The sequence below is a fragment of the Dromiciops gliroides genome, chromosome 2, assembly GCF_019393635.1.
Source record: "Dromiciops gliroides isolate mDroGli1 chromosome 2, mDroGli1.pri, whole genome shotgun sequence".
NCBI lineage: Eukaryota > Metazoa > Chordata > Mammalia > Microbiotheria > Microbiotheriidae > Dromiciops > Dromiciops gliroides.
Window position 1 is genome coordinate 36,970,187 of NC_057862.1, and position 26,371 is coordinate 36,996,557.

Genomic DNA, 26,371 nt, shown 5'->3' on the forward strand with positions numbered 1-26,371 from the left:
CACCAGCTAGCAAGTATCTGAGGCTGGATTTGAACTCAGGTTTTCCTGACTCCAGCCTGATGTTCTGTGCACTTAAGCCAAGAGTTTGAGTCTACTGGTAATTAACTGTGTGAACACTGGCAAGATATTTCCTCTCACCCCAATATGTCCAAAATCAAAAGCATAGGCCTAGATGCCCCCTAGTGTGAGAAACATGCAGAGAAAAGAGTACCGATTTGGAGTCAGAGGGCCTGGGTTCAAATCTTGCTATGTGTACTATCTGTATAATCTTGGGCAAATCCTTGGACCTCCTAGACCTCAGGCTCCTCCTCATTTGTATATTGAGGGGGAAGATCACTGGACTAGATCACAGTCATCACTGATATAGACCTGGAAGGGGCCTCCCAAGCCTCCAGGTCCAACCCCCTCATTTTACATATAAGGGAAACTGAGACTCAAGGAGTGTAAGTGAAGAGATCAATCAATAAGAATTTATCACCTACTATATTCCAGGCAAAGGTAGTAAACATCAGAAGTGAGATTTGAACCCAGGTTTTATAACTCTAGAGGTGACTTCTAAAGTTCTCTTTTTTGTGAGGCAATTGTTGTTAAGTGACTTGCCCGGGGGTCACACAGCTAGTACGTGTGTAAAGTGTCTGAGCCAGATTTGAACTCAGGTCCTCCTGAATCCAGGGCCGGTGCTCTATCCACTGTGCCACCTAGCTGCCCCCTAAGGTTCTTTTTAATCTTATGATCTCATAATCCCAACATCTGGGGGGGGGGAGGAGAGAGAGAGAGACTGAGACCCGAGACCACAGGCATTATTTTGCCCATTTTACACATTTACATACTGAGGTTCAGAGTGTTTAAGTCTTTCCCAGGAGCCCAAAGCTGTAGCAGAGCAGGAATCTGAAGACCCCCAAAGCCAGCATTCTACCAGACCAGGATGTCTCTAACACGAGGGGGCCGGACTAGATGGGGGGAGGGAAGGGAAAGGGAACAATATTTATTAAGAACCTACTGGTGTGCCGGCCACTGGGATAAGTGCTTTACAAAGCTGATCTCGTTTGAGACGTCTTTAAGGTCCTTTTCAGTTCCAACACTGCATGACTCTCTAGCTGTAGATTCATTCACATAGAGGTGTGAGGGGCTGAAGGAGGGAAACTTTCCTCTGGCCTCTTGCCTCAGGGAGGGAGCTGTCATTCCCCCCTCCCCCTCCCTGCTAGCCCCCTCCCCCTTAGAACCCTCCCTCCTTTTCCTACCGTATTTAGAGACCAATGGGAAGGGGGAAGGACTAGGACCCTGAACAGGTCACTGGGGACTGTGGCAGCCTGCTGCTCTGGCCCCTAATTCGCATCATTTAAGCGCATCTCCCCAAAGTACTAGGTGAAGATTAGGCCCGGGAGAGAATGCTGGGTTCTAATGACTAATCTGGGGCTCGGCTGGGTCTTTGCTGACTCATCTGCAGAATGGACAGAATAACTCTGTCCTCACTCTGCCTGTATCTCAGGATCCCAGTCAAGACTAAATGAGGAACCTGCCACCTCTAAAGGGCTCTCCCAAAGGAAGGGATGGAGATTCAAAGACCAGAAGAGAGAACCAAACAGGGTAAATGGGAAAGAACAGAAACATCTCCATTTGAGTTAGTGTTTTAGCCGAGAAAAACCTTCTGGCTCCCCATTACTACCGGCGGTAATTGAACTTCTCTGTGCCTCAGTTTCCCCCTTTTCTCCTCTGGTTTGAGCTCTGAACTCTATAGCTGGCAGGATGATAAAAGGTCCTGGTTTGGGCATCTGAAAGCGGTCTGGGGGATGGCCCTGGTCCCAGCCCCTCTACTTACCTCGGGTTCCTGTCGGAGAGATGGTGGGCATGGGATCAGGAGCTCGCTGAGGTTTCCTTCTATTCTCTGCTTCCAGGGTAGAAGAGAAAAGTCACTTTGGGGAGAAGGAACATGTGCTGGCTTCTTCTCCCCCAAACGGCTCCTCCCCACCCCCCCCCCACTTCCTACAGACTCGTGCCAGGCATTTTCTGTGCTCAGAAGTTCAGGGGCCTGAAATTTGTCATCTCTCTATTTAACTGGCTCCTCCAAGTAATTATAACCCGGCTCCACTGTCCCAAGAGGTTGTTTGGGAAGCGAGATGGGCCAGCAATAGGGCTCAGAAAATCCAGCGGCATTGGCCGGCTCCCAAGTCCTCCCTCTGGCACAAATGGAGATGGAAGGGAAACAGCTGGCCCCTGGGCTCCAGGTGCTGGGTTCTCCCCAAGCTGTTCACACCCTGGGCAATGGGGCAGCATCCACTCCAAGTGCCTGGGGGCCTCTGGTAATTGAAGGGTCGGCCCTATAAGTAGGCACGTTGAGGTTGCCACCTGCCCGAGAGCTGGAGATAGGAGGCAGCAGTGACCTCAGAAGAGCTCTTGACCCCTCAGCTGCAGGCCTTCCTCTCATTATATAATAAACAACCCCCCTCACTTCCCCGGCCCCAGAATTCTTGCAGCACCGAGGCTAACAAGAATTGCAAGTGTTTCTATATGGCTTTGGAGTTTTCCAAAGCACTTAGTACATGTTCTCTTCTTTGGGACATCTCACCAATCAAGGTCCCCAGAACCAGAGTGACACCTAGAAATAGTCCTCAAAAGCTGCCTTGTGCTTCCTCCTTATTTCATAGTTGAGACCCAAAACAGGTGATTTGCTTAAGGTCATGCAGGGAGTAAGGGACTGAAGGCTGGGTCTCTGCCTCTTTCTGAAGGACACCACTACAGCCAAGGCTCTGTGATGGGCCACGGAGTGCGGGAGCTGAGGTCGTTTGCTAAGACACAGGAGGACACGGCTGGCCAGAAAAGCTAATGCCTCCTCAGACTTCATTAACAGAGGCCCAGCCCCAGGGCAAGGAAAGGGATCCTTCTACCTTGTACCCTCCTCTCACCCATTTCAACTGTCTCCAACTGCCTCCTCCAAGTGAATCCTGGTTTCCAGCCCCTTCACCCATCCTCGTTCACCCACCTGAGGAAGCCCTCTGGCCCATTCCAATTGTTCTTCCTACAATGTGGGGCCCAGACTGAGACCCTCAGTCCAAGACCCTCAGATAAAGAAACTGAGGCCAGATTGATGTAGAACTGTGGCCAGGGCTTGCCCAACTACTTTGAGGAGGATTTGAACCCAGGTCTTCCTGACCATAAGTCTACCCTTTATATAATGCTGCCTCCTCTTCCCTGGAGGTCTTCCTTCCTGTGGGATGTTGTAGAGGGGATGTTGGTCTGTCTGAGGTCAGCTGGAGTCTTTTCCATCCTCTGAGGGTAGCTAGGGCAGGAGGGATTATCCTCATTTTTGAGAGGGAAAAACAGTTTCAGAAAGATGATGTGATATGTTCTATAAGAGGCATAGCTGAGTTTCAAATCCAGGTTTCCTAACCTGGGCTGGCCTCCGAACACATGCCCTGTGAGTTACCTTTATGAGTGCACGTGTCCTGTCTTCCCCAACTAGACTATGAACCCCTGGAAGAGCAGGGGACGGCAGGGTCTTCAGTTTCTTTTATATCCCTCCAGACCAGAGCATGGGGTCCTATAGGTAACAAACAAGACAATTAAATAATAGCACATTTACATGGTACTTTAAAGGATTTACTGAAAACTAGAGGATGCCCTTGGAAAATGCCAATTTGTGGCGGCTCAGGGGTACAGTGGGTGTGGTGGAAAGGGGACTGGATTTGGGGGTCAGAGAACTGGGTTCTCACATTACCAGCTGGGTGAGCTTAGGCAAAACAAGGTGACCTCTCTGGGCTTCACTTTGTTTGGAAGCTACAACGACCCCTGAAGCTTCATGCAGCCCTAAATCCATAATCCTACAATGGTGATCATCCCAAGGACTGGCTGGGCTGGAAGTTGCTTCTATCAAATATTAGCTTGAAATAAGTGGTCCAGTAACCTGGCCTGTGGAGAGCCCTGGATGGTAGAGATTTAGGTTGGCACTGGAGAGTTATTGGTGTGGTAGCACTATATTTGGAGCCCAAAGGCTTACCTGAGGTGCCACTTTCTCCATGAAGTACCCCTGATTCTCCCTGACACCTCCTCCCCCAAAGTATTTTCTCCCTCATTATTATATATTATAATATATAAATATAATATAAAATATATAAAAATTATATAATATATAATATGATATAAATAATAAATTATACTATAATTATATTATAATATAATATAAATAATTATATAATAATATAATAATATAATATATTGTAAACTCCATGGACACTTTTCCTGGATTTCTCCTTTGTACACATAACCCCACCTTGTAGTACATTCACTTGGGTGCATTTTGTGTTCTTGAAGACCCCTCCCCTACCAGTCCCTGCCTAGCAGAACATAAATTCCCTGGGCACAAGGACACACTAGCCCTGCCACTTTGGGCAAATGTCCGAGTGTGATGAATACAGTGGGCAGTAGGGTCGCGGGAGGTGGACTACTAGACTGGGGGCTCTTAGCCTGAGGACCACAGATTGCCACAAGATCTGCAAATAGATTTCAGGGGGTCTGTAAACTAGGATGGAAAACCCCTCCACACACATATCTTTATTTCACTGACCTCTAACTGAAATTTCCCATTTCCTTTTGTTATAAATTTTAGAAAACAGGATTTTCAGGAGGGTTTCAGAACAGATCTCACCAGGCTCTTGCCAGTGAGGTCCATGGCACACACGAGGGTAAGAACCCACGGTCCAGGATGATCTCAAAGGCTTCTTTTGGTTTCAACCACAGGATTGTGGATCAGGAGCCAGAAGTGGCCTCAGAGATCATCCAGTCATTTCACAGATGGGGAAACTGAGGCTCGGCCCAGGCTCAAACGTTAATAAGTGTCTGAGGCAGGGCTTGAACCCAGCCATGTTTTCGTGACCCCAAACTCAGCTCTCTATCCATTATACCATTAATGTGTGGTTTTGAAAAAAATCCCAACCTCTGTCAAATTGTTTGCTGATAGCAGGACTCTCTTCCATTAGTCAGACAACAGAGGCCCTGAGCAAGTGTGCCCTGGCCATTTTAGGCATTGTAGGGGCGGAAAGAGAAAGAGAAGACACAGGCACTCCTGGGAGTGCGGGGTCTGCTCAGGGAAAGGGGACCGATGGGCAGGAAACATCTGGATGGTCATAAAGAGGTAAGTGGAAACTTCAGCCCAATTGTCATAGGAATTCAGAGGAAGGAGAGATACTTCTGGATGTGATGGTCAAGGAAGGTTTCCTGGATAAGATGAAGCTTGTGAGTTCAGCTTGAATGGGGGAGGGGGAAGGAGTGCTTCATGTTGGAGGGACAGAAAGGTCCAAGAACATGAAGTATTATGGGGTATTTGGGGAACAGTAAAGGGACCGAGCCGGCTAAGGCACAAAGTGTGTGCTGTGGAGCCATGGCAATGAGTGCAGCCAGCCAGATTGGGCTCACATATCACAGGGCACAGAATTTGAGAACAGAGAATCCTATAGACGAGGAAGCACAAATCTGGGAAGGTTTAGAACGCCAGGCATGAGGCCAGACTCTACATTCCCTATAAATGGAATGAACCTGACAGTTAGGGTGTCTCATGGTGCTAGGGGGAGGATTGATGAATGATGAATGCTAAAAGCATTCAACTCACAGAAGGGATTCTTTCTATTATTTGATGAATATTAATATTATTCATGCCATCAACAGCTGGGAAGATAGAGACTAGAAAGCTGGGATAAACCTTGGGAGGTGGTGTGTCTGGGTGGCCTTGCTTTACCAGGGACCCACCATCCTCCCTCCGTATCTGAAAACACATTGGGGGGCTCTGCTAGCTCTCCTCCTTCCTCCCCCCCAGAGGGGGAGGCTCTTTGTCCCTAGGCAGGGGCCAATGGACGCCATCCACCAGGAGTCCCGCAGGATGGGGAGGCGTGAGGTCCCCCCAGACAAGCTTCCAAAGTCAGCAGCTTTTGGCCAAAGACAAACACATCCAGGGATGGACTGGGGGCCTGCCTTCAAGCTAAGCTGCTGACTCCCTTCCGGGCACTCCTGGGGGGGTGCAACTTGAAGCAGGAGTGAGAATACAAAGCACTGACTGCTTTTCTAGCTCCTGTTTGCCGTTGTGTGTGTGTGTGTGTGTGTGTGTGTGTGTGTGTGTGTGTGTTGGGAGGGGGACAGATATCTGAGGGACAGAAGCAAATCACTCCACTGTTCATTAGGCTATTCCCAGGGCAATTTGCAAGTTAAACTGGGTTGCTGGTGTGTTTGAAAGTCAGTTTGGATGAGAAAAGTCCTCATTGCTTTTATATCCACTCAAGGTTTCCCAGGTTCCTTGGTCAGCCCATGTAGGGCAGATGGAAAGGATGAAAGAAAGGGAATGGGTGAGTGTGATAAGGACAGCCAACACCCTGCTGCCTTGGCTGGGGATGGGACTTGCATGGGAGGCTTTAATGGTCTAGCCCACAAAACAGAGGGAAGAAAAGCCAGATGACAGAAAAAGAGCATTAGACCAGGGAGTCAGGAGAATCTCCCTCCTATCTCAACCCCAACAGCTGTTAATTGCTACCTATGTGCAAGTTCAGTCTATCTGAACCTCAATTTCCTCATTAGTAAAATGGGCAAGCCAATATTTGCATCACCTGTTCAGCAGTTTGTTGTGAGAAGAGTGATTTGTAACCCTCAAGACTCTCATTACATGTTAATATAGCCAAGCAAAAGACACCAACAACTGGCTGATTCTGAAAATGTATGTCCCACTACCCCTGGAATCCATGGTCTCTCTGCAAGGCTGGGAAGCATCCTTCTTCATCCTTCTTCTGAAATCGTGACATGGCCAAAGGGTTCATTATTTTTATTTGACTATAGCTTGTCACAAGGGAGGAATTCTATTGGGGAGACAGGGGAGGGGATTGAATTAATGGGTAGTAATAGATACCGAAAAAGAAATGGGCATCAATAAAATATTTTTTGCAGGGCAATGAGGATTAAGTGACTTGTCCAGGATCACACAGCTAGTAAGTGTCAAGTGTCTGAGGTCGCATTTGAACTCAGGTCCTCCTGACTCCAGGGCTGGTGCTCTATCCACTGTACCACCTTGCTGTCCCAAAAGTATGAATTATATTAGAATAACAAGAAATAATAACAGAAAGACATCATGATGCACTCCGTAGATAGCCTAAGACTCAGGAAGATCTAGGTTCCAACATCCTGCCTCTGAATGTGTACCCAGAGAAAGTCACTCAATCATCACCCAGGGAATGCTCTAAGGATGATATGTGTAGAACAGGTGGAATCTACATTGTGGAGGGAGTTTCCTTTCATGGGAGCTCTTATACAATGAAATCCAAAGGAGGAGGAGAGGAGGAGGAGGGAGGAGTAACAATAACAACAATGGCTGTCCTTCATGGTCAAAGAGGACCAGAATACATCACTATGTGACTATAATAATGATAATGATAATGACAGTATAATAATGACAAATAATGAGAAATGAGGACCAAGTAGTAGCAAGAATTTAAGATTAGATTAGACAGGAAGAAGAATCTTTAGCATCTGAATTGGCTTCTGGGAGAAGTTGGTAGCACCAGATTTGAGTATGGAAGAGCACAACCATCAAGTAGGAAGGGACTAAAAGGGGTTGCCATTCTTATGTTGCACTTATGAGTGGATGTATTTCTAGGCAAGGTATTTAGTCCACTTGAGCCTCAGTTTCATCATATGTACAATGGCGATAAAAAAACCAACGTCGCCACTATTCAGCTCATCAGGCTGTTGTGAGAAAAGTACCCTTGACTCAAGTGTACAGGAGTGTATATGGTGGCACTTTTTGTGGAACAAAGAAATTGTAAACAAAATGGGTTCCATCAACTGGGGACTACCTGAACAAACTATGGTATAGGATTGGATATAGGATTGTGCCATGAGAAATAAGAAGCAGGATGAATCGAGAGAAACTTGGGAAGACTTGTAAGAACTGATGCAGAGTGAAATAAACAGAATCAGCAGAACAGTTTATACAGTGACCACAAAAATGTCAAGTGAAACAACTTTGCAAGACTTCAGAACTGTCTTCCATACAGTAACTAATCCATGAGCTCAGAAGAGAGATGATGAAGGATGCTTGTCACCACTTGACAGAGAAGGGGTGGAGCAGAGAGGTGCAGAATGGGACACACCTTTGTAGACACAGCCAATGAATTGCTATGCTTTGCTTAATGATACTTTTTTGTTATAAGAAAGGCTTTTGTTTGGTTGGGTTTTTTTTTGGTGAGGCAATTGGGGTTAAGTGACTTGTCTGGGGTCACACAGCTAGTAAGTGTTAAGTGTCTGAGCCTGGATTTGAACTTAGGTACTCCTGACTTCAGGGCCGGTGCTCTATCCACTGTACCACCTAGCTGCCCAAGGAAGGGCTTTATTTATTGAGAGGGGGTATTATGTATAGGGGGAGGTTAACTTAATGACTCGTGATAATAGATGCAAAGAAAAAGATAGAAAGAGTATTAATAAAAATTGAAAATACACAGCGGGAGAAAAAAGTTCAAAAGGGGGACAAAAACAGGGGCAATTTTGTTACTACCGTGAGACCTTAATATCTATTTTAAAAACTGCACATAAGTTCAGTTTCATATAAAATCCTCATTGTTTTGTTTTTGCTTGTTTCTGTATACTGAAATGTCCATGTTTTGTGGATAATTTCATTTTTAAAAAAATTTTTTTAAGTGAATTGGGGAATGCGTGTCAGAACAAGTATTGTAGTTCTCTCATTAGAGGAGAAAAAGGAATGGATATGAAAACTTTGGGAAGTAGCATCCACCAGATGTGCCGACGGACTGGGTCTGGTGTGAGAGAGAATACCTTGATGATTCCAAGGCTGTGAATCTGGGTGCCGGGGAAAGATAGTGGTGCCCTGGGCACTTTGGGGAAGGAGAGGGCTTAGGGAAGAAGGTGCTATGCAGTTTATGTGTTTCAGATACGGTGAGCTTGAGATGCCAGTCTATATAGCAAAGCCTTCACAAGCTTGCTCTTCTTAGCTCGGCCCAGTGCGCTTGGGGCCCCAAGTGTTGCTGTTTGTTGGCACATGCATGCGGTATCTTACCAGAACATGAGTTGTTTAAAAAGAAATACTGAGGGGGGCAGCTAGATGGCGCAGTGGTTAAAGCACCGGCCCTGGATTCAGGAGGACCTGAGTTCAAGTTCCGGCCTCAGACACCTGACACTACTAGCTGTGTGATCCTGGGCAAGTCACTTAACCCCCTATTGCCTGCAAAAAAAAAAAAAAGAAATACTGAGGGGATCAGGGAGCTTTTGGTTCAAAACCTGGCTCTGTTACTATTCACTGAGGGACCTTGGACCCATGCCATAGGAATTCAGATGTGAGAGAAATCACATATCTTTTCTCAACGCACCCAGTACTTTTGTGCCTCCAAGAGTAGATAGAAGGCAAAGGAAGTGATGGATAAGATTTAAATTCAGTGGGAGTTGGGATCATTTCCTTCTTGGTATTTGTATTTCTCAGCTCATCCACAGTGACCAGCTTCATTAATTGATTAATTTATAAGGGCCGCTAGGTGGCGCTGTGAATAGAGTACTGGCCTAAAGTCAGGAAGAGCTGAGTTCAAATCCAGGCCTCAGACACTTGTGAGCTGTTTGACCCTGGGCAAGTCACTAACCCTTAACCTGTTTGCCTCAGTTTCATCATCTGTAAAATGAGCTGGAGAAGAAAATGGCAATCATCCCAGTATCTTTGCCAAGAAAAACCCCAAAAGGCGTCACAAGGAGTTGGACATGACTGAACTGTTGTTCAGTATAAATACATATATAACATAAATACAGTATAAATCCAATATAAATTTGGTGCTTAATAAGTGCTTGTTGATTAACTGATGCAAGAGACATTTTAAAATTAGAATGAACAGCAATTAACTATCAAGTGACTGGATATGGAGGGTGTGAGCCACTAAGGATCAATAGTGACTCCAAGGGAGGATTTAAAGCAGAGGTGACTTGGGGGCAGCTAGGTGGCGCAGTGAATAAAGCACTTGCCCTGGATTCTGGAGGACCTGAGTTCAAATCCGTCCTCGGACACTTGACACTTACTAGCTGTGTGACCCTGAGCAAGTCACTTAAACCTCATTGCCTGGCAAAAACAAAACAAAACAAAACAAAAACAAAAATAAAACAGAGGTGACTTGGGGCAGCTAGGTGGCGCAGTGGATAAAGCACTGGCCCTGGATTCAGGAGGACCTGAGTTCAAATTTGACCTCAGACACTTGACACTAGCTGTGTGACCCTGGTCAAGTCACTGAAACCTCATTGCCCAGCAAAAAAACCAAAAACAAAACAAAATAAAGCAGAGGTGACTGGGGGGAGGGGAGGGACAAACAGTGAGGACAGGGAATTTGGGACAAAGGACAGAGAGAAGATGGCAGAATGGCAGATTTGAAAGGGTGCCCATCCAGTCCAACCTCTATCTGAGCAGGAATCGCCTCTCTGTCATAACCCGCCAAAACCCAACGAGGGGCCTTCCTGTCTGCTCTTCGGGCTTCCCTCCTCAGGCAATCCATTCTACTTTGTGATCTCTCTAATTAGAAGGATGTTTTTCCTTCTATCAAGCTTAAATTTGCTTCCGTTGGACTTCCACGCATTTTTCTTAAACTCTGCCCTCTAAGCCAAACAAAACAAATGAGATGTTCTTCCCAGAGAGAGCCCTGCAAATGTCGAAGGCAGCTGACATATCCCTGAGTGTCCTCCTAACCGGGCGACACAAGCCAAGTGTTCCTATGACATCATCTCAAGTCCTTGGCCGCCTCCATGAGCCTCCTCCGGGCGCTCAATGGTTTACTAACGCCCTTCCTAAAATGGGGAGCCCAGGACTCAGCAAAACCCTCCAGAGATGGACTGACTGACCAGGGAGCAATGCAGAGGACTGTATTTTAGCCTTGGCCACTGGGCATCGTTTAATCCTGTACACTTTTGGTTTTCCCGCATGATTGACTAGTATTGAGCTTGCCTTACTTACCCTGAAACTCCCAGATTTTTTTCAATAAATAGCTGTCTAGGCAGTCCTCCCCTTTGTTGTACTAGTACAGTTGATTTTTTTAACTCAAGGTCTAAGATTTTAATATTTTATTCCTCTTAAATGTCACTTGGGCACCAAAGTGGTGCAGTGGATATAGGGCTGGACCTCGAGTCGGGAAGATCCGAGTTCAGATATGGCCTCAGACATATTAGCCCATGAGGCCTTAGGCAGGCCACTCAACTTCTGTTCCCTCAGTTTCCTCATCTGTAAAATGTGGGTTGATGATAGCAACTACCTCCCAGGATACTGTGAGGATCAAATGAGACAACATGTGCACAGCGCTTGGCACACGGCACTGCTGTATAAATAATGCTAGCTGTTGTTGTATACTATTACTACCATCGCCATCACCTTGTTAGGGGCTGTACAATGATCTAGCTTGTCAAGGGCTTCTTGGATCCCAAGTCTGTTGTGCAATTTTATTAGCTTTCCTTATGAGCTTTGTGCCATCTACAAGTTTTTTTTAAAGTATGCCATCTGGGGGAAGCTAGGTGGCACAGTGGATAGAGCACTGGCCCTGAGTCAGGAGGATCTGAGTTCAAAATCTGACCTCAGACACTTATTAGCTGTGTGACCCTGGGCAAGTCACTCTAGCCCCAATTGCCTCACCAAAACAAACAAATAAACAAATAAAGTATACCATCCACCCCTTTATCAAGTCAGAGGGGGGCAAAAAAGCTAAAAAAATCCAGGGCCAAACACAGAGTCACCACTGGAGATCTGTTCAAGGAACCTCTGGCTGTGGCCACTTATTCAATCAGGAATGAATCTCCCTGACAGGGCCATCACAGAGCCCACCTCATTCCATCTTTCCCACAAGAACTACATGGGGCATTTTTGGCAAACGTATACCTAAAATCTAGCTAAACTCAATCAATTGGCTTCCCCCAATCTATTAGTCTAGTAACCCTGACCTCTGGGAGAAAAGGGAAATGAGCTGAGCCTGGCACAATTTGTTCTCAACAAAGCCAAAAGGGCTCGCTGTTTGTGGTTGCTTCCTTCCTAAATGTTTCCCAGTTATCTCCTCAATAACGTGTCCTGGGTCTTTGGTGTTCAACTCATTGGCTTAGGTGTGCAGGATTCATTCTTGTGCATGTCTGAAAAATCAGAACCCCTGCTTTTCTCTATATTTCCTCCTCTCACCCCATCTAGGACTGTTGTCATCACTGTCCAGGGTTTGGCAATCACTCTGCCCATTCTTTTAGCACCCCAGGGTAGAATCCTTTTGGCCCACTTTTAATATGAACTTGCTAGGGACAGTTTACTCCCTCTCTATTCATCTTGAGCCTCAGATCCCTATTAGCAATGTGACAAGGGACTTTAAGAAAATGAGAGGAGCCTCACAAAATCTTGGGAAGAGTTTATGATAAGATGCAGAGTGAAGTAAGTGGGACCAAGAGGAAAAGGTACCAGATGACCAGAGTAACATGAAGGAATATAGGCAATGAAACCATGCAAAGCCTGATCGTTGCAATTACTGACCAGGAGCCATGGGCTCAGGAGAACCCACGGTTAAAGTGGGACTCTACTTCAGCAGAGGGGTTCTGGACTACGGCACAGAATAAGGCACACACTGGCTCACAGGGGCCAGAGTGTTCTACATTTTTTCCCCTTTTTTGCTTATGGGTCATACTTTGTGACAAGGGAAGATTCTATCAGAGTGGGAAGGCCCAGTCATCAGAAGACAGAAGGGCAACAGAAAAAGCAGAAATGAAGCATTCCTAAAACCACACAACAGTAACAGTCAGCTTGAGTCCTCCGCCCCTGGGGGCAACAATGCCATCAGAGAAGCGGGCAGGCCGGGATGGCACAGAAACGAAAGGTACCAAGGCCCTGGGGATGAAGTCTGGCTGTCTGCCTGGGCTCTCCAGCATCACCAAGCTTCTGCCCTGAGTGGCATGCAGGGAGGAAACCCACCTGCCAGCAACTTTATCAGAAAGGGAAACAGGCAGGTTTGGGCCCCTGGGTCCAGGACCTGCCTAATGCGTCTCTTAACCAGCCTCCCAGACTCCCTGGTTTCACCCCAGCAGACACACTCCTCTGATTCATCCTGGACAGCAGAGGATTGGAAATCTGATGTCCCCCCGCTCTGCTACTAAGTCCTTGAGTGAGCTTCCCTTGGCCTCAGTGAAGCTGGAGCCCAGGCCGACAGCCAGACGCCTCTTCTCTGAAGTTCATCTGCAGGGCCCTTGCTACCCCTGCCTCCTGCCTCTAAATCCTAAGGTCCTGTGAGGACCACCAGGCTAACCTCCCTCAAGTACAACTTCCATCCTGTTTCTTCCTTGAAGCCCAAACTCCCATCAATCACTCCTCCAGCCTGGATAATACAGGCCAAACCTCCTCAGCCCTCACAATCTGGGCCCAAGTTATTCCAGCTGGATGAGTAACCGGGAGTCAGGAGAGGCCCAGCCCCAAATTCCACCTTTGACGCTGTGTGACTATGGGCAAGTTGCAAGAACTTCTGTGAGCCTCAGTTCCCTCTCTGTGAAATGGGGTATAATCCTAGCTTCCCCCTCCCCCCAGCAGGGCATATTAACACAGTGTAGTACTTAGGTCACCAATGGGCCCTGTAGTGTGTAAGCTCCCTGCCGGCAGGCCCTGCTTCACTGTTTTGTCTTGTACCCCAGCACTTGTACCTAAGCACGGCGATTGGCACATAGTAAGTACTTAATGAAGAAGCCCCTTGATGATTGCTTCATTAAACTCCTCCCCGCTAGTGCCATCTCCCTTTGAGATGCATGACATCCCCACAGAAAAGACTTCTCAGAGTCCCCATTCTGGCCCCACGTTCTTCCATCCATCAGCCGTTATTAACAAGCATTTTTGTGCAGTGGAAAAAGTACTGACTGGCCTCATCATGGAGACCACGGTCTGAGTCTCCTATACTGTGTGCCCCCAGACAAGCCAATTAATCTTGCTGAGCCTCCTTTCCCATCTTATAAAATGGAGAAACAACAATATTTGTCACAGTGGTGAAAGCACTTGGTCAACTTTAGAATACTGTGACAACATCATTGTATGTGCTGACACCATTCCTCATGCCTGAAGATACCTGGGCATCTACCCCCTCTTGGAGGCTCTCCCTTCCTCCACAGGCCACCTGCTCCAGAGAGCCTCCCTTGACCTACCCATTCAGGTGAGAGCGGCCCCTCCCCATCTTCAAACATCTTCCTTCCTTTTGTCCATGCCTCACCTCTGATCTCACACTTTCTTCCTCCTCCATCATCTCCATCATCATCTGCCTTTCCTTTCCTTTCTACCTCCTTGAGAGCAAGGCCTGGGGTATATCATGGATGGACTCTTGGGGATCACCTAGTACCCACACTAGAAACCAGAATCCCACCTAGCTATCTTTCGGTCTTCCCATACTGCGAGTGAGGCTCTGTATGTAGTTGGTGCTTAATAAATGTTTGTTGAATTGATGGAGGTAAAGACTTGCTGGCTGACTGGCCCAGGTATTTAAGGTAATGGGAAGACCAATGGCTTAGGTGCATTTGGCTCCAGGCCGTGTCTCCCCCCCCCCCCCCTTATAAATGGAAAGCCCAACCTGACTGTTCCACTGTAAGAAGCTTGCGTTTTTTTCTTTTCCCTGTCTATAAAATAATAATCCTGGTCCCACCAACCACTGAGACATCAAACGACATTAGGGGTTTAAGCACCTGGTAAAGACGAGGCAAACAAACCAGAAAACAAAGGGACATTTTTTTCCTCATTTTCGGGCCCTTTGTGTGGCTTTCTCTGCTCCTCCCCCATCTCCCCCTGCCCTGGCCCTCCTCCCACCCCCAGTCCAAATCGCCTTCTCTCAGGATTCCGGGTCCAAGGCCCGGCTGCCCAGGTGTTCCCCCTCCCTGCCCCCTCCGAGTGGAGCTGAGAAGGACAAACATTCCACAGAAGCCTGAGGACAGAGGAGACAGTCTGGGCAGGGCCCATGCTAATGAGCTGGAGGGCCGAGACCACTTGGGCCCAGGCTCAATGGCAGGGGAGCCTTCAATCCCCAGAATGTGACTGCCAGGAGGCCTTAGATCCGGGCCCTCCTCTCCTCTCTGGGGACCACAATCATCTGGGGTTTTTCAGCCCTGGCCCCCGGCCAAGTAACTTTGCCTGTGACAGTAACACTGTTTTTGAGCACAGTAAGGTCTCCATCCAAGGTCCTGTAGCTGTCCGATCTGTCCTTCGAGGCTCACATCCTCGGCTCCTACTTCCCTCTGACCACTCACAGAACTCTCAGAGTTATAGAGAGCAGAGGTCACCTTCCAGCTTGGAGATTCTGCGCTTGTATTTCAGCCCACTGTTACCTCTCCTTTCCCCCATAACTCCTGGAGCCTCGCCCCGTGGTGGGGGGTTAGCACTAGAGTCCAGACTGGCTACAACCCTGTTCTCATCATCTCCTTTCATAAAGAGGGCTCATCTAGTAGCTGGGTGGCACAGCGGAAGGAGTACCAGGCCTAGAGTCAGGGGGACCCAAGTTCAAATCTGACCCAACACACTTACTAGCTGTGTGACCCTGAGTAAGTCACTTCATCCTGTTTGCCTCAGTTTCATCATCTGTAAAGTGAGTTGGAGAAGGAAATGGAAAATCCAGTATCTTTGTCAAGAAAACTCCCAACTAAGTATCACAAAGTCAGAAACAACTGAAATGACCAAACAATGACATCTAGTAGATAGCTAGGGGCACAGGTCCTGAAGTCAGGAAGACTAGAGTTCAAATGTTGCTTTGTGACCCTGGACAAGTCATTTAACCTCTGTCTGCCTCCATTTCAACTTTAAAATGGGGCTAATAATAGCCCCTCCTGCCAGAGCTGTTGTGAGGATCATGACAACATTTATAAAGCACCTACTAGTACTGGTCTCTTAATAAATGTGTTTATGGGTTGTTGTTGGTTTTTTCCTTAGCAAGTTAACTGCACCTTCCCCCTCTCCCACTGAGGCCTTCCGGGAGGACATGGACAAGAATGACATAGCACAAGAAGACCTAACCCATTGGTTATGACCCCTACTATCTGAGTGAGTGCCCACATCGGTAAGCATTTATTTAGTGCCCACTGCGTGCCAGGCACTGTGCTATACCCTTGAGATGTAAATATCACAAGGGAAACAATCCTGGCCCTCAAAAAAGCTGCCATTCTCTCTCTCTCTCTCTCTCTCTCTCTCTCTCTCTCTCTCTCTCTCTCTCTCTCTCTCTCTTTTTGCAGGGCAATGAGGGTTAAGTGACTTGCCCAGAGTCATACAGCTAGTAAGTGTCAAGTGTCTGAGGCTGGATTTGAACTCAGGTCCTTCTGAATCCAGGGCCAGGTGCTTTTATCCACTGTGCCACCTATCTGCCCCCCCCCAATTTCCATTCTATGGGGAGAAATAACAAAGAAATCAACACAAGAAATATCCCTTCATCACAGATCAATGTGGGGGAAGAGAATCAGGGGAGACTTCCCAGAAGAGGTGGTACCTGGGCACCCATCCCCTGCCTGATGTCCTATTTCTCTGTGGGTGTCCTGTCTCTGCTGGGAGGGCAGGAAGTGCTTTTGTCCAGGGCCCAAGTGCCTGGTGCCTCTTCCCTCTGCCTCACTTTCCACACAGTCCAGACCACACAAGGGTGTGTGTTTTCTAAGATGTGTTTACAAGGAAAAGGAAAACAAACACACTTGAAAATGCTCCGTCTGAGGAAGGTCATGTGTCGTGCTTAGCAATAAAAAGTGCCCAGTCCCAGACGGAGAGAACCTCAGCTTCTTTAAAGAAAAATAAAATCAATGGTGGCTTTTGTTTTTTTTATATCATCTTCGGTTCCAAATATATCCTTCCCCTCCCCAGCAAGTCATCCATGGCAAAGAAAATATTTTTTCAAAAGAAAGAAAGAAAAGCGGTTTAGCAAAACTAATCAACACACCAAAGGGGTCTGACAGTATGTGTGGAACATCCATAGCTTCCCACCTCTTCAGAGGCAAGACAGAGACAGAATGACAGACAGACAGACAGAAATGGGAAAGAGATGAGAGACAGAAGGGGGAGGAAGGGAAAAAGAGAGGGAGGGAGGGGGGATTGATAAGAGAGATGAGAGACAAGGAACGAGGGAAGGGGAGAGAGAAGAGAGGACAGTGAGAACACACACACACATACACACAAACTGATATTCACACAGTAGGATGTGCTGTGTCAAGTTTGTTGTCTCACATGCTTAATCAAACAAGAAGCCTCCTGATGGCACTGTACGATTGAGGGCATTCCCATTCATATTCCTGTATAACCAAACTCCTGTGTAACTCCCCTTGCTTGAAAACCTTTAGTGGCTCCTTTCCTCTACCTCCTGAGTCAGGCATTCCAGGCTCTTCATAGTCTGGGTAAGAATATCAACCTTTCCAGACACTTCATGGGGGTGGGGGAAATAGATCTTGCTCCACAGCCTTTCATTCCTTGCCCACTTTTCGATGCTTTTTACATGTTGTCCTCCCCCATTCCCATGTAAGCTCCTTGAAGGCAGGGACTCTCTTTGTGCATGTACTTATACCCTAGCACATAGTGGGCACTTCCTCAATGCTTCTTGACCTGCTTCACCTTCAGGCATTCTATGTTTCAGCCAAACTGACCTGCCAGTCATTCCCCTACCGGCTGGGCTGTGCCAGGCTGCTCCCCACTCCTATTTCATTCCTCCATCTTTGAAGCTCCCCAGCTCAAATGCCATCCCCTTCCCAAAGTCCCTTCTCATCCCCCATCTGTCCATTCTTTCTCCTCCCTCCCCTTTTCTTGTATTCCCTTATCCAAGTGCACGTTGGATTCCATACCCATCCGCTCCCCACCCCCAGCCCCCAGTCCGGAGGACAAGGCATACTTCTTAAGGAAGGGGCCTTTTGTTTTTTGGCTGTCTCCAGTATCCAACACCCTGCCTTTGCACACAGTAGGTCATTTATAAATATCTGTTAGACTAAAGGAAATCACCGAAGGTCTAACCAGATCAAAGAAAGAGCAGCAGGCAGAACTGGCAGAACAATAAGGACGGCCTGCCAGCTGACAAACCCGCCCCCCCAAGGGGCTGGGAGGGCACCTGGCACTTACTCGAGGAACCTGGTGATGTACTCCTGGCTGCAGCGGGACCAGGTGAGGGGGCTGTCATACAGGAGCTGTGGAGACATGATGAAAGTCTTTTTCCCAACGGGCTCACAGTCATTGCCGCTTCCGTCATGCTGAATCCCAAAACTGCATTAAGAGCACAGGGCCACCAGGGGCGGGGTGAGCTGCTGGGCCTCCGGCCCCCACCGCTCCCCATCTGTAGACATCCCACCCTTTATAAAAACACAGCAGAGACTGTTGACCAAGACAGGAGAAAGACGTGGGGCAGGGACCACCTCTACCTGGCAGGTTTAGAGAAAAGCCTGCTGGGAGGGGAGAAGCATAGGGCAGACAGTCAGGACACCTGGGTCTTAATCTTGGTTCTCCCACTGACACACCGTGTGTGAGTTTGGATAAATTGTTTACAATGCGTCTGGGTTTTAGCTTCCAAATCTATAAACTGTTAATGGGATGACCGCTACAGTCCCTTCCAGGGGTGAGCTAATATTTAAATTTTCAGTGTGAGCATTTACACCTCAGAAATCAAATGTTAGAAAGCAGGCCTCAGTTTACTGTTTTGTTGACTGGATTTAAGAAAGTGATAGAGAAATGATTAATTATGTAGAATATATTTTACAGTGTGTTGTGCACACATTTCCATCGAGCTCGTTGTTAAACATTTACTAGCACACTCTTGGTTCCTTCCCACTTTAAGTGCTATGATTTCTATGTCCTCGGTTGTTTATTCTGCAAAATGGGTTTGATAAGCACTGCTTATTTATAGATGAGGAAAGTCCCTCCACCAAAGCAGATGATTCTCTGCTCCCCCTCCCCCACCATGAGGAGAATTCTCTCTTCCCCCATTCCTCCCATTAAGTGACTGATTTGGTGGGAAGGGATGGGGGAATAGATGGAGGAAGGGGAAAGAGAAATATGATCGGTTACAGGTTGGGGTCATCTAAGACCATGAAGCAGGGGTCACCTCACCAAACAGAGAGAGCAGCTGCCCACAGCTGGCTCCAGCTGTGGCTACTTTGACCATTTTTCTTTCCTGCTGATTTGTGAGTCTACTTTACAACCTCACTAATTTAGATGGAACTTGGGAAAGGTTTAAAATCCTACTTGCTTTTTTAATGCACTCTTATTTCTTCTGAGTACTTAAAGTAACTATAATTAGGCTAGTAAACTGTGTTCTCCCTAGAAGAGGCCCTTAGGGCAGCCACTTTGGTGAAGAGATAAGATTGGTTTATAATTAGTCCCAAGTCAAAGGTTTGGGTTAGGTCCTTGGAAAGCACTCTCCTAGGCTAGAAGACTGCTAGTTCTTTGAAGGTCCAGCATCCTCTGGACAATCTCCCCTGTTCCCTTAACTTGCTCATGACATCCAGTCTAGCAGGATTTCTGACTAGCTCCAACGTGAACTTTAGCCCAGCCTGGTCCCTACAATGACAAGTCCCCCATTGGTGGGTCTGACTTTATGACCCAGAAGGTCACTTGAATGAGGGCTCCAGAGTCCCAGTTTTCCCAGCACGAAGGAATGAGAATCATTCCCATCAGCCAGGAAGCTCGCAGATACATTTCAGCTCTAAATTACCTGCCTAATCCAGAAGTTAAAGATGTCCTCACAGTTTCCAGGCAAATGAACTCAGCTACTTATTTCACTTAGGCTATGTGTGGTATCCGGGCTATTCCCGCATGCTACAGATCAGGAAATTAATTCCTGGATCGAGAAGTGACTCGGCCAAGGCCATACCACATCTCCTTGGGAGCACTAGTCTTAGTATCTTGTGACACGGGTTCAATTTCCATTTTTGATGTGTGCTATCTGTGGGATCTTGGGCAAGTCACCTATCTTCTCTGGGCCTCGGTTTCCACAAGTGGAAAAACAAGGGGGTTGGATTGGATGGCCTCTGAGGTTCCTTCTGGCTCTATCTAGATCTATGCTCCCAAACTCCTCATCAGAGCAACATCTAGGAAAGAACCTTCTGCCAGAAAACTAACAAAGCCAGAGCCAAAGTTTGCCCCTGTGCCCCTGAAGGGGAATTTCATGACCTTTGACTCAAGAGGGTTTAGTGAAATGAAAACATGAGTCACTCTGCAGACATCTGGAGACAGGAAGGTGAGGGGCATGGCCCCACACAATAACCTCAGTGCTGTGGGTCACAGCTGAGACAGAAACACTGGGGGCAGAGTTGACTGGAGCCTCTGGACAATCTATTTGAGGTATTTAATGTGCTTGGCTAATGAAACCGACTCCCTTGTGGACTCTGGGTGTGGCAGAAGGACAGGAGTTAGGGAACTCAAAAGAGAGAGGTTGGTGGACTGACCTTTCTCCAGGCAGGGTGTCAGGGTCCCATGACAACTAACAGCAAGAGCCCAGAGCTCTTGAACACAGGCATGCCTGAGTCAGAAGGTGCTTCTGCCAGGGACGCCACCACCACTGACCTCGTGACACTGGGCTTAAGGAACAAAGATCTCCTAGAAACCCTCACAACACAGGCACGGAGGGAAGCTGCCCCAGCTGGCTAGCTCCCCAGAGCCCCCCTGCTCCACTAGAGAGGACACCTACCACGCAGACTCCCTCATTTTCCTTCCTCCTAACATAATCATAGTAGAAGGGACCAGATTAGGGAAGGCCAGTCCACAGACCTGGGACCTCTCCTCTGTGACAGACCATCTACGGGACATCTCAGCAGAGAGGGGAGTTTATTGCCCTCAGTAAGGAGGGCCACAGGCAGCACCTGCTAAGAGATCAGCTGTCCTGCCTCACTGTTTGGGAACCTCTGCCTAGAACTTACTGGGCTAATTACTGCCTCCTGACCTATAGGAGGACCAAGGGAGATACCATGTGAAAAGTGCTTTGGAAACCTTGAAGTGTTCTGTAGACTTTATCTATCTATCTATCTATCTATCTATCTATCATCTATCTATCTATCTATCTATCTATCTATCTATCTATCTATCTATCTATCTATCCATCCATTCGGCTATCCCTCTATTATTCACTCATCTATCATCTATTTATCATTTATATATCCACATATATTTATAAATATAGATCACCCATCTATCATCTACCTACTTATTTATCATCCATTCATCAATCCATCATCTATTTACCATCATATACCTATCTGTATGTGTGTGTGTGTATCTATCTAAATGACGATAATGATGATGTATGTAGCAGAATCATAGGAGCTCAGAGATCATTTAATCCAGCCCCCGGCTGATCAGGAATCTCTTGCTGGAAAGAGTAAAGTATAATTCTTCAGGAGCGTCTGCATTTGTTCATAAGATGACCGCTTTTCGACAGGAGGTAGATACCTACCTGTGTCCGAGTTCATGAGCCACAGTGAAGGCCAGAGGGAGCCCAGTGTCTTCGTTTATGTTACAGCTCCTGTGGGGCTGGCACATCCCTGACACATGAGACAGACCCAGCGTCTCACAGGGCCGGTTCATGGAGGCACAGAGATCTCTCCTGAGGCACAGAGAGAAACACAGACACCTCAGTTAATTTCAATTCAATTCAATAAATATCTATCCTCTGATATACAGGAAACTGGGATAGGCACCAAGGGACCTCTTAAAGGGTGGGTCCACAGTCACGATGTTTTAATAACTTTTTGAAAATTATTTTTTTGCCACTTACAAGATTTGATTTTTCACACATAATGTAAATTCATTTCCCATATGTATTCTATATGGTGCCATGGTAGTGTAAATTAAAAGCAAAAAATAAAGGAGTCATTAAATACTGAAGCCCCTTGGTGACTTGTGGCCCGACCTGTATGTACATGGAGAAGGTATGCTAGCCTTCAAGTCGCTCAGAGCGGGCACAGTGAGGAGGGCACTGCCTTCAGATAGGCCTAGGTCTGGGTTTCCACTGGGATATTTGGCAGTTATACAACCACAAGAAAATCAGCTGACTTCTCTGAGCCTCAGTTTCTTCAATTGTTATTTGGCAGGAATCATAATACTTCTATCATCCAGCTCAGAGTTGCTGTGTTTTGTAAACCATCAAGCGCAACATGTCAGTCATTATCATCACCGTCTCAAAGCTGGTTACATTTCATTCTGTTTCCTGGCTACAGAAAATATGTATCCACCAAGAGGACCTGGTAAGGGAGGTGTGGATGGCTCAGTGCACTCTATGCCCACTCCTAGAGGAAAAAGTTCAAGCCCACGTGCTAAGGAGACTGACCCTGTCTCCCCTTATGAGATCATAGTAGGGGACTTCAACATTCACACGGATGCCCCCAAATACTCTAACTTCCCATTTCTTCAATCTGCTCACTTAACATGACTCAGCTCTCCATCTCAGCTACACACATCCAATATCTCACCATTACCCATAAGTGTTTTGCTTCTTTGCTCAATGACCCCCAAATTCCTTTATTTGGTCATTGGTTTTTATCATTCTCTCTTCTTCACTTTTCCCTCCATGCTTCCTTGCCTGGTGATGATATCAGCCAGAACGACTCATCCTTGACCCCTCACTCACTCTCCCTACATATCTGGTTCTTTGCCAAATTGTGCTGTTTCCATTTTCACAGCATCTCTCCTCTATCTCCCTCTCTCTCCTCAATGTCCCCTGCTATAGAACCTCATCCCTTCAAGCCTGGCCTATCTCAACAACTTCTAGTAAGTCTCCTTGCCTCAAGCCTCTCTGGGCTCCAATCCAGCCTCTACTCAGGTGCCAGTGATTTTCCTGATGTCTGACTATGTCACCCTGGATTGTCACTAACTTAATAAAAGCTTGCTAACTGAGGGCCAACCAATGGCTTCTCTGTTAATCTGGGAAATTCTGAAGAGAGGCTGCTTTGTGTAGGTCTCCAAGAACAGGGACTCTATAATCTTCAGACTAGGAATTCTTAATAGGGACCAATCAAAATAAGATAAGATCCCTCTGTGGTCTGGGCAACATATTTCTTCCAAAACACATCTCCCTCATTAGACTGAGAATTCCCTGAAGGTAAGGTATATGTCTTCACCATCAAATTGAGAGCTCCTTTTAGGTAGGGCACACATCTTCCCCATTAGACTGAGAGCTCCTTTTAGGTAGAGCACATATCTTCCCCATTAGACTGGAAGCTCTCTGAGGGTTAGATATGCCTCACTCATTAGAATAAGTGCTTCCTAATAGCAGAAGTTATAACTCCCTTGCTATACTGAAGCTCTCCAAGGGCCAGGGCCATGCTTTCCCCACGAGTCAGAGGCTCTCTGAGGAAGTCAATAGAACATCAGTAAAAAGTAGGCTCTCACCACACACAGGCATCCATTTCCACTCCAGTACCTTGTCAGCAGGACTGCCACATCATGATGCAGTGGGTGAGTGTCGCCCTTCATGTTGATACTTTTCTGCCATTTGCAGAAACTTTTCAGAGTGTTATCTGCATGATGAGTGATCTTGAGGTCCTCCTGGGAAAAGAGACAAGCCGCTCACATGCACCACCCCCTTCCCCTGGGACAAAGGAAAGCTCAGAAAAGGTCCAAAGACAGAGTGTGGCTTGCTGATGCCTCCCAGGTTTCCTCCCTCCCTAGTCTGACATTCTTGCTGATAGCCTCAATTGGCCCTGAGATCCTCACAAGCCTGGACATTCCATGTATATCTCTTCAGGTGACCCCTGAAGCCACATGGCTCTGGCCAACAAAACTTAGACACAGCAAGAGAACCTGCCCCTTCCTTTCCCTTCACCAAAGTATCATCAATTAGAGCTGGAATTGAGGCTACCTACACCAATCTTCTCATTTAACAGATGAGGAAAGTCATCTGGTTAAGTGAATTTGACCCTGGTCACTCAAGGACTAAATGGAAAAGTTGAGACTTGAACCCAGTCCCTGTGACTCCCAAACTGGTGCTTTTCTCCCTATGCTCCACCTGGGCTTCTGTCCCATATCCTAAGGTCCTTCCAACATTGTCAAGTCATTTGTGCTGTTGGATTAAAGTGTTACCCAAACTAGGTAAGGGATGGAAATTTGAACAGGGCCCTTCTAGGGTCAATGCTTCAACCCAAAGGAACAGTGACTGGTAGAAATTTGGGGCAGCGTTGGGCCAATAGGAAAGTGATTTGGAAGCAGGCGCGTCTTTCAATATATCTCATAACCTACCATTCAGGGACCTGCCAGCTGCAGTCCTAAGTGGAACTGCCAGGAGATAGACTGAACAAATTTCCACTTTGGGGCTCTGGCTTAGGGTAGGCCAGACCCCCAGAGTGCCCTGAGCTTCCAGTGGGGGCAGGCATCAGAGCCTCTAAATGAGTTACCTCCTCCTTTCCCAGAAGGATCAGGCGCACGATGGAGATGTGGATGGGGTTGCCAATGCTGGGGTCATGGAAGAGTCCGGCCACCTGTCCAAAAAAATAGAAGAAGGAGCATTTCTCATTCAACAAGGAAAAGGCAACTCCAAAAATCACTGACCCTTTGGACCCTTCAAGACCACTTGTCCGTCTATATCCCAAAGAGCTCAAAGAAGAGGAAAAGGAAACATATACAGAAAAATACTTACAGCAGCTCTGTTTTTTGTTGTTTGTTGTTGTTGTTGAGGTTTTTTTTTTTTTTTTTTTTTTTTTTGCAGGGCAATGAAGGTTAAGTGACTTGCCTAGGGTCACACAGCTAGTAAGTGTCAAATGTCTGAGGTCAGATTTGAACTCAAGTCCTCCTGAATCTAGGGCCGGTGCTTTATCCACTGCGCCACCTAGCTGCCCCAGCAGCTCTGGTTTTGTTTGTTTGTTTGTTTTTTTAGTGAGGCAATTGGGGTTAAGTGACTTGCCCAGGGTCACACAGCTAGTAACTGTTAAGTGTCTGAGGCCGGATTTGAACTCAGGTCCTCCTGACTCCAGGGCCGGTGCTCTATCCACTGTGCCACCTATCTGCCCCAAGCAGCTCTGTTTTTTTGGAGCAAAAAATTAGAAACTAACAGGATGCCCATCAACTGAGCAATGGCTGAACAAATGACGGTATGTGAACATAATGGTATGAATGAGAAATGATAAAGGACACAGTTCCAGAGAATCCTGGGAAGACTTTTATGCAGAGTGAAGGGAACACAACCAGGCAAACAATTAATATAGTAAAAACAGCAGCTTAGAAAGACTGAAGAAGGACCACCAGCATGGTGGCAAGCCATGGTCCCCATGGAACCAGATGAAGAATGATGACAGACAAGTGATAGACTAAAGATACAGACCAAGGCACGTTTTTTCACAAGCAGATAATGTGCCAATGTACTTTGCTGGACTTGACATATTGGTGAAAAGGTTTTTCTTTTCTTTTCTTTTTTTAAATGGGGGAGGGCAGAAGAGGAGAGGAAGAGGGGAATCAGTGATAGAGTTCCCTCCCCCAACAAAAGCAAAATAAAAAAAGATTATTGAATTAAAAAAAAATAATATATTTTCTAATCTACTATATATGTGTGTATATTATATATATGGATATGGATATATGTATGGATATACATACACATACACATCCATATCAAAGTGATCATTTTTATTTGGTGTTTGCTAAGTTCAGAACATTTTTTTCTGTGTCTAGTTGTTTCTTATAAGGGTCCCAGCTCAGATGCCACATACCCTGGTAAACCTTCTCTAAGTACCTTGGCTGAAAGAGATCTCTCGCTTCCCTGAATCCTTGTGATACTTTCTATGCCCCCAATGCCCCCTACCTATCTTATGGTGGTTTCAAAGCTTGTCTACCCAATGAGATTGTGGATAACAGAGACTCTGCCTTCCTAGGATCACTAGATTAGAGATTTAGGGCTGGAAAGAGCTTAAAAGTCAGGTAGTCCAATCTCTTCATTATGTTTGGTTGTTTCAGTCGTGTCCGACTCTTTGTGACCCCCTTTGGGGTTTTCTTGGTAGAGATACTGGAATGGTTTGCCATTTCCTTTTCCAGTTCATTTTACAGATGAGGAAACTGAGGCAAACAGGGTGGTTTAGTGACTTGCCCAGGATCACACAGCTAGCTGGGAAGTGTCTGAGACTGGATTTAAACTCATGAAGACAAGTCTTCTGGATTCTTGGCTCAGCACTCTATCCACTGCACCACCTTAGCTGCCCCATTTTACAGATGAGGTAATTGATGGCTTTTCCAAGTTCACACAGGTAGTAACTGACAGAGGCAAGTGGGTGGGAGTGATTGATAGGAAGGGAAGGGTCCTTCCTGAAGACATCCTGGCTACTGTGAAATATTGGGGCAGACTTTACTGTCTTTTTTGTAGCAGCCATTTGAGTCGACTAAAGTCTTTCCCCCCATGAACTGCACCCAAGTCTGGTCTCTCCTTTATGCAATCTTTCTTTTTAACGTCTA

General features: G+C 46.7%; 1 protein-coding gene across 1 annotated transcript in view; it reads right to left on the reverse strand.

The window, feature by feature from the left end:
* ADAMTS7 (ADAM metallopeptidase with thrombospondin type 1 motif 7) overlaps nucleotides 1–26,371 on the reverse strand; it is a 168,948-nt gene that overhangs the window by 92,378 nt on the left and 50,199 nt on the right. The window contains exons 5-8 of the mRNA XM_043985901.1: nucleotides 24,328–24,411; nucleotides 23,358–23,482; nucleotides 21,393–21,542; nucleotides 18,071–18,211 (exon numbers count right to left, since the gene is read on the reverse strand). Of these exons, the coding sequence (XP_043841836.1) occupies nucleotides 18,071–18,211; nucleotides 21,393–21,542; nucleotides 23,358–23,482; nucleotides 24,328–24,411 (500 nt within the window). The remainder of the gene's footprint in view (nucleotides 1–18,070; nucleotides 18,212–21,392; nucleotides 21,543–23,357; nucleotides 23,483–24,327; nucleotides 24,412–26,371) is intronic.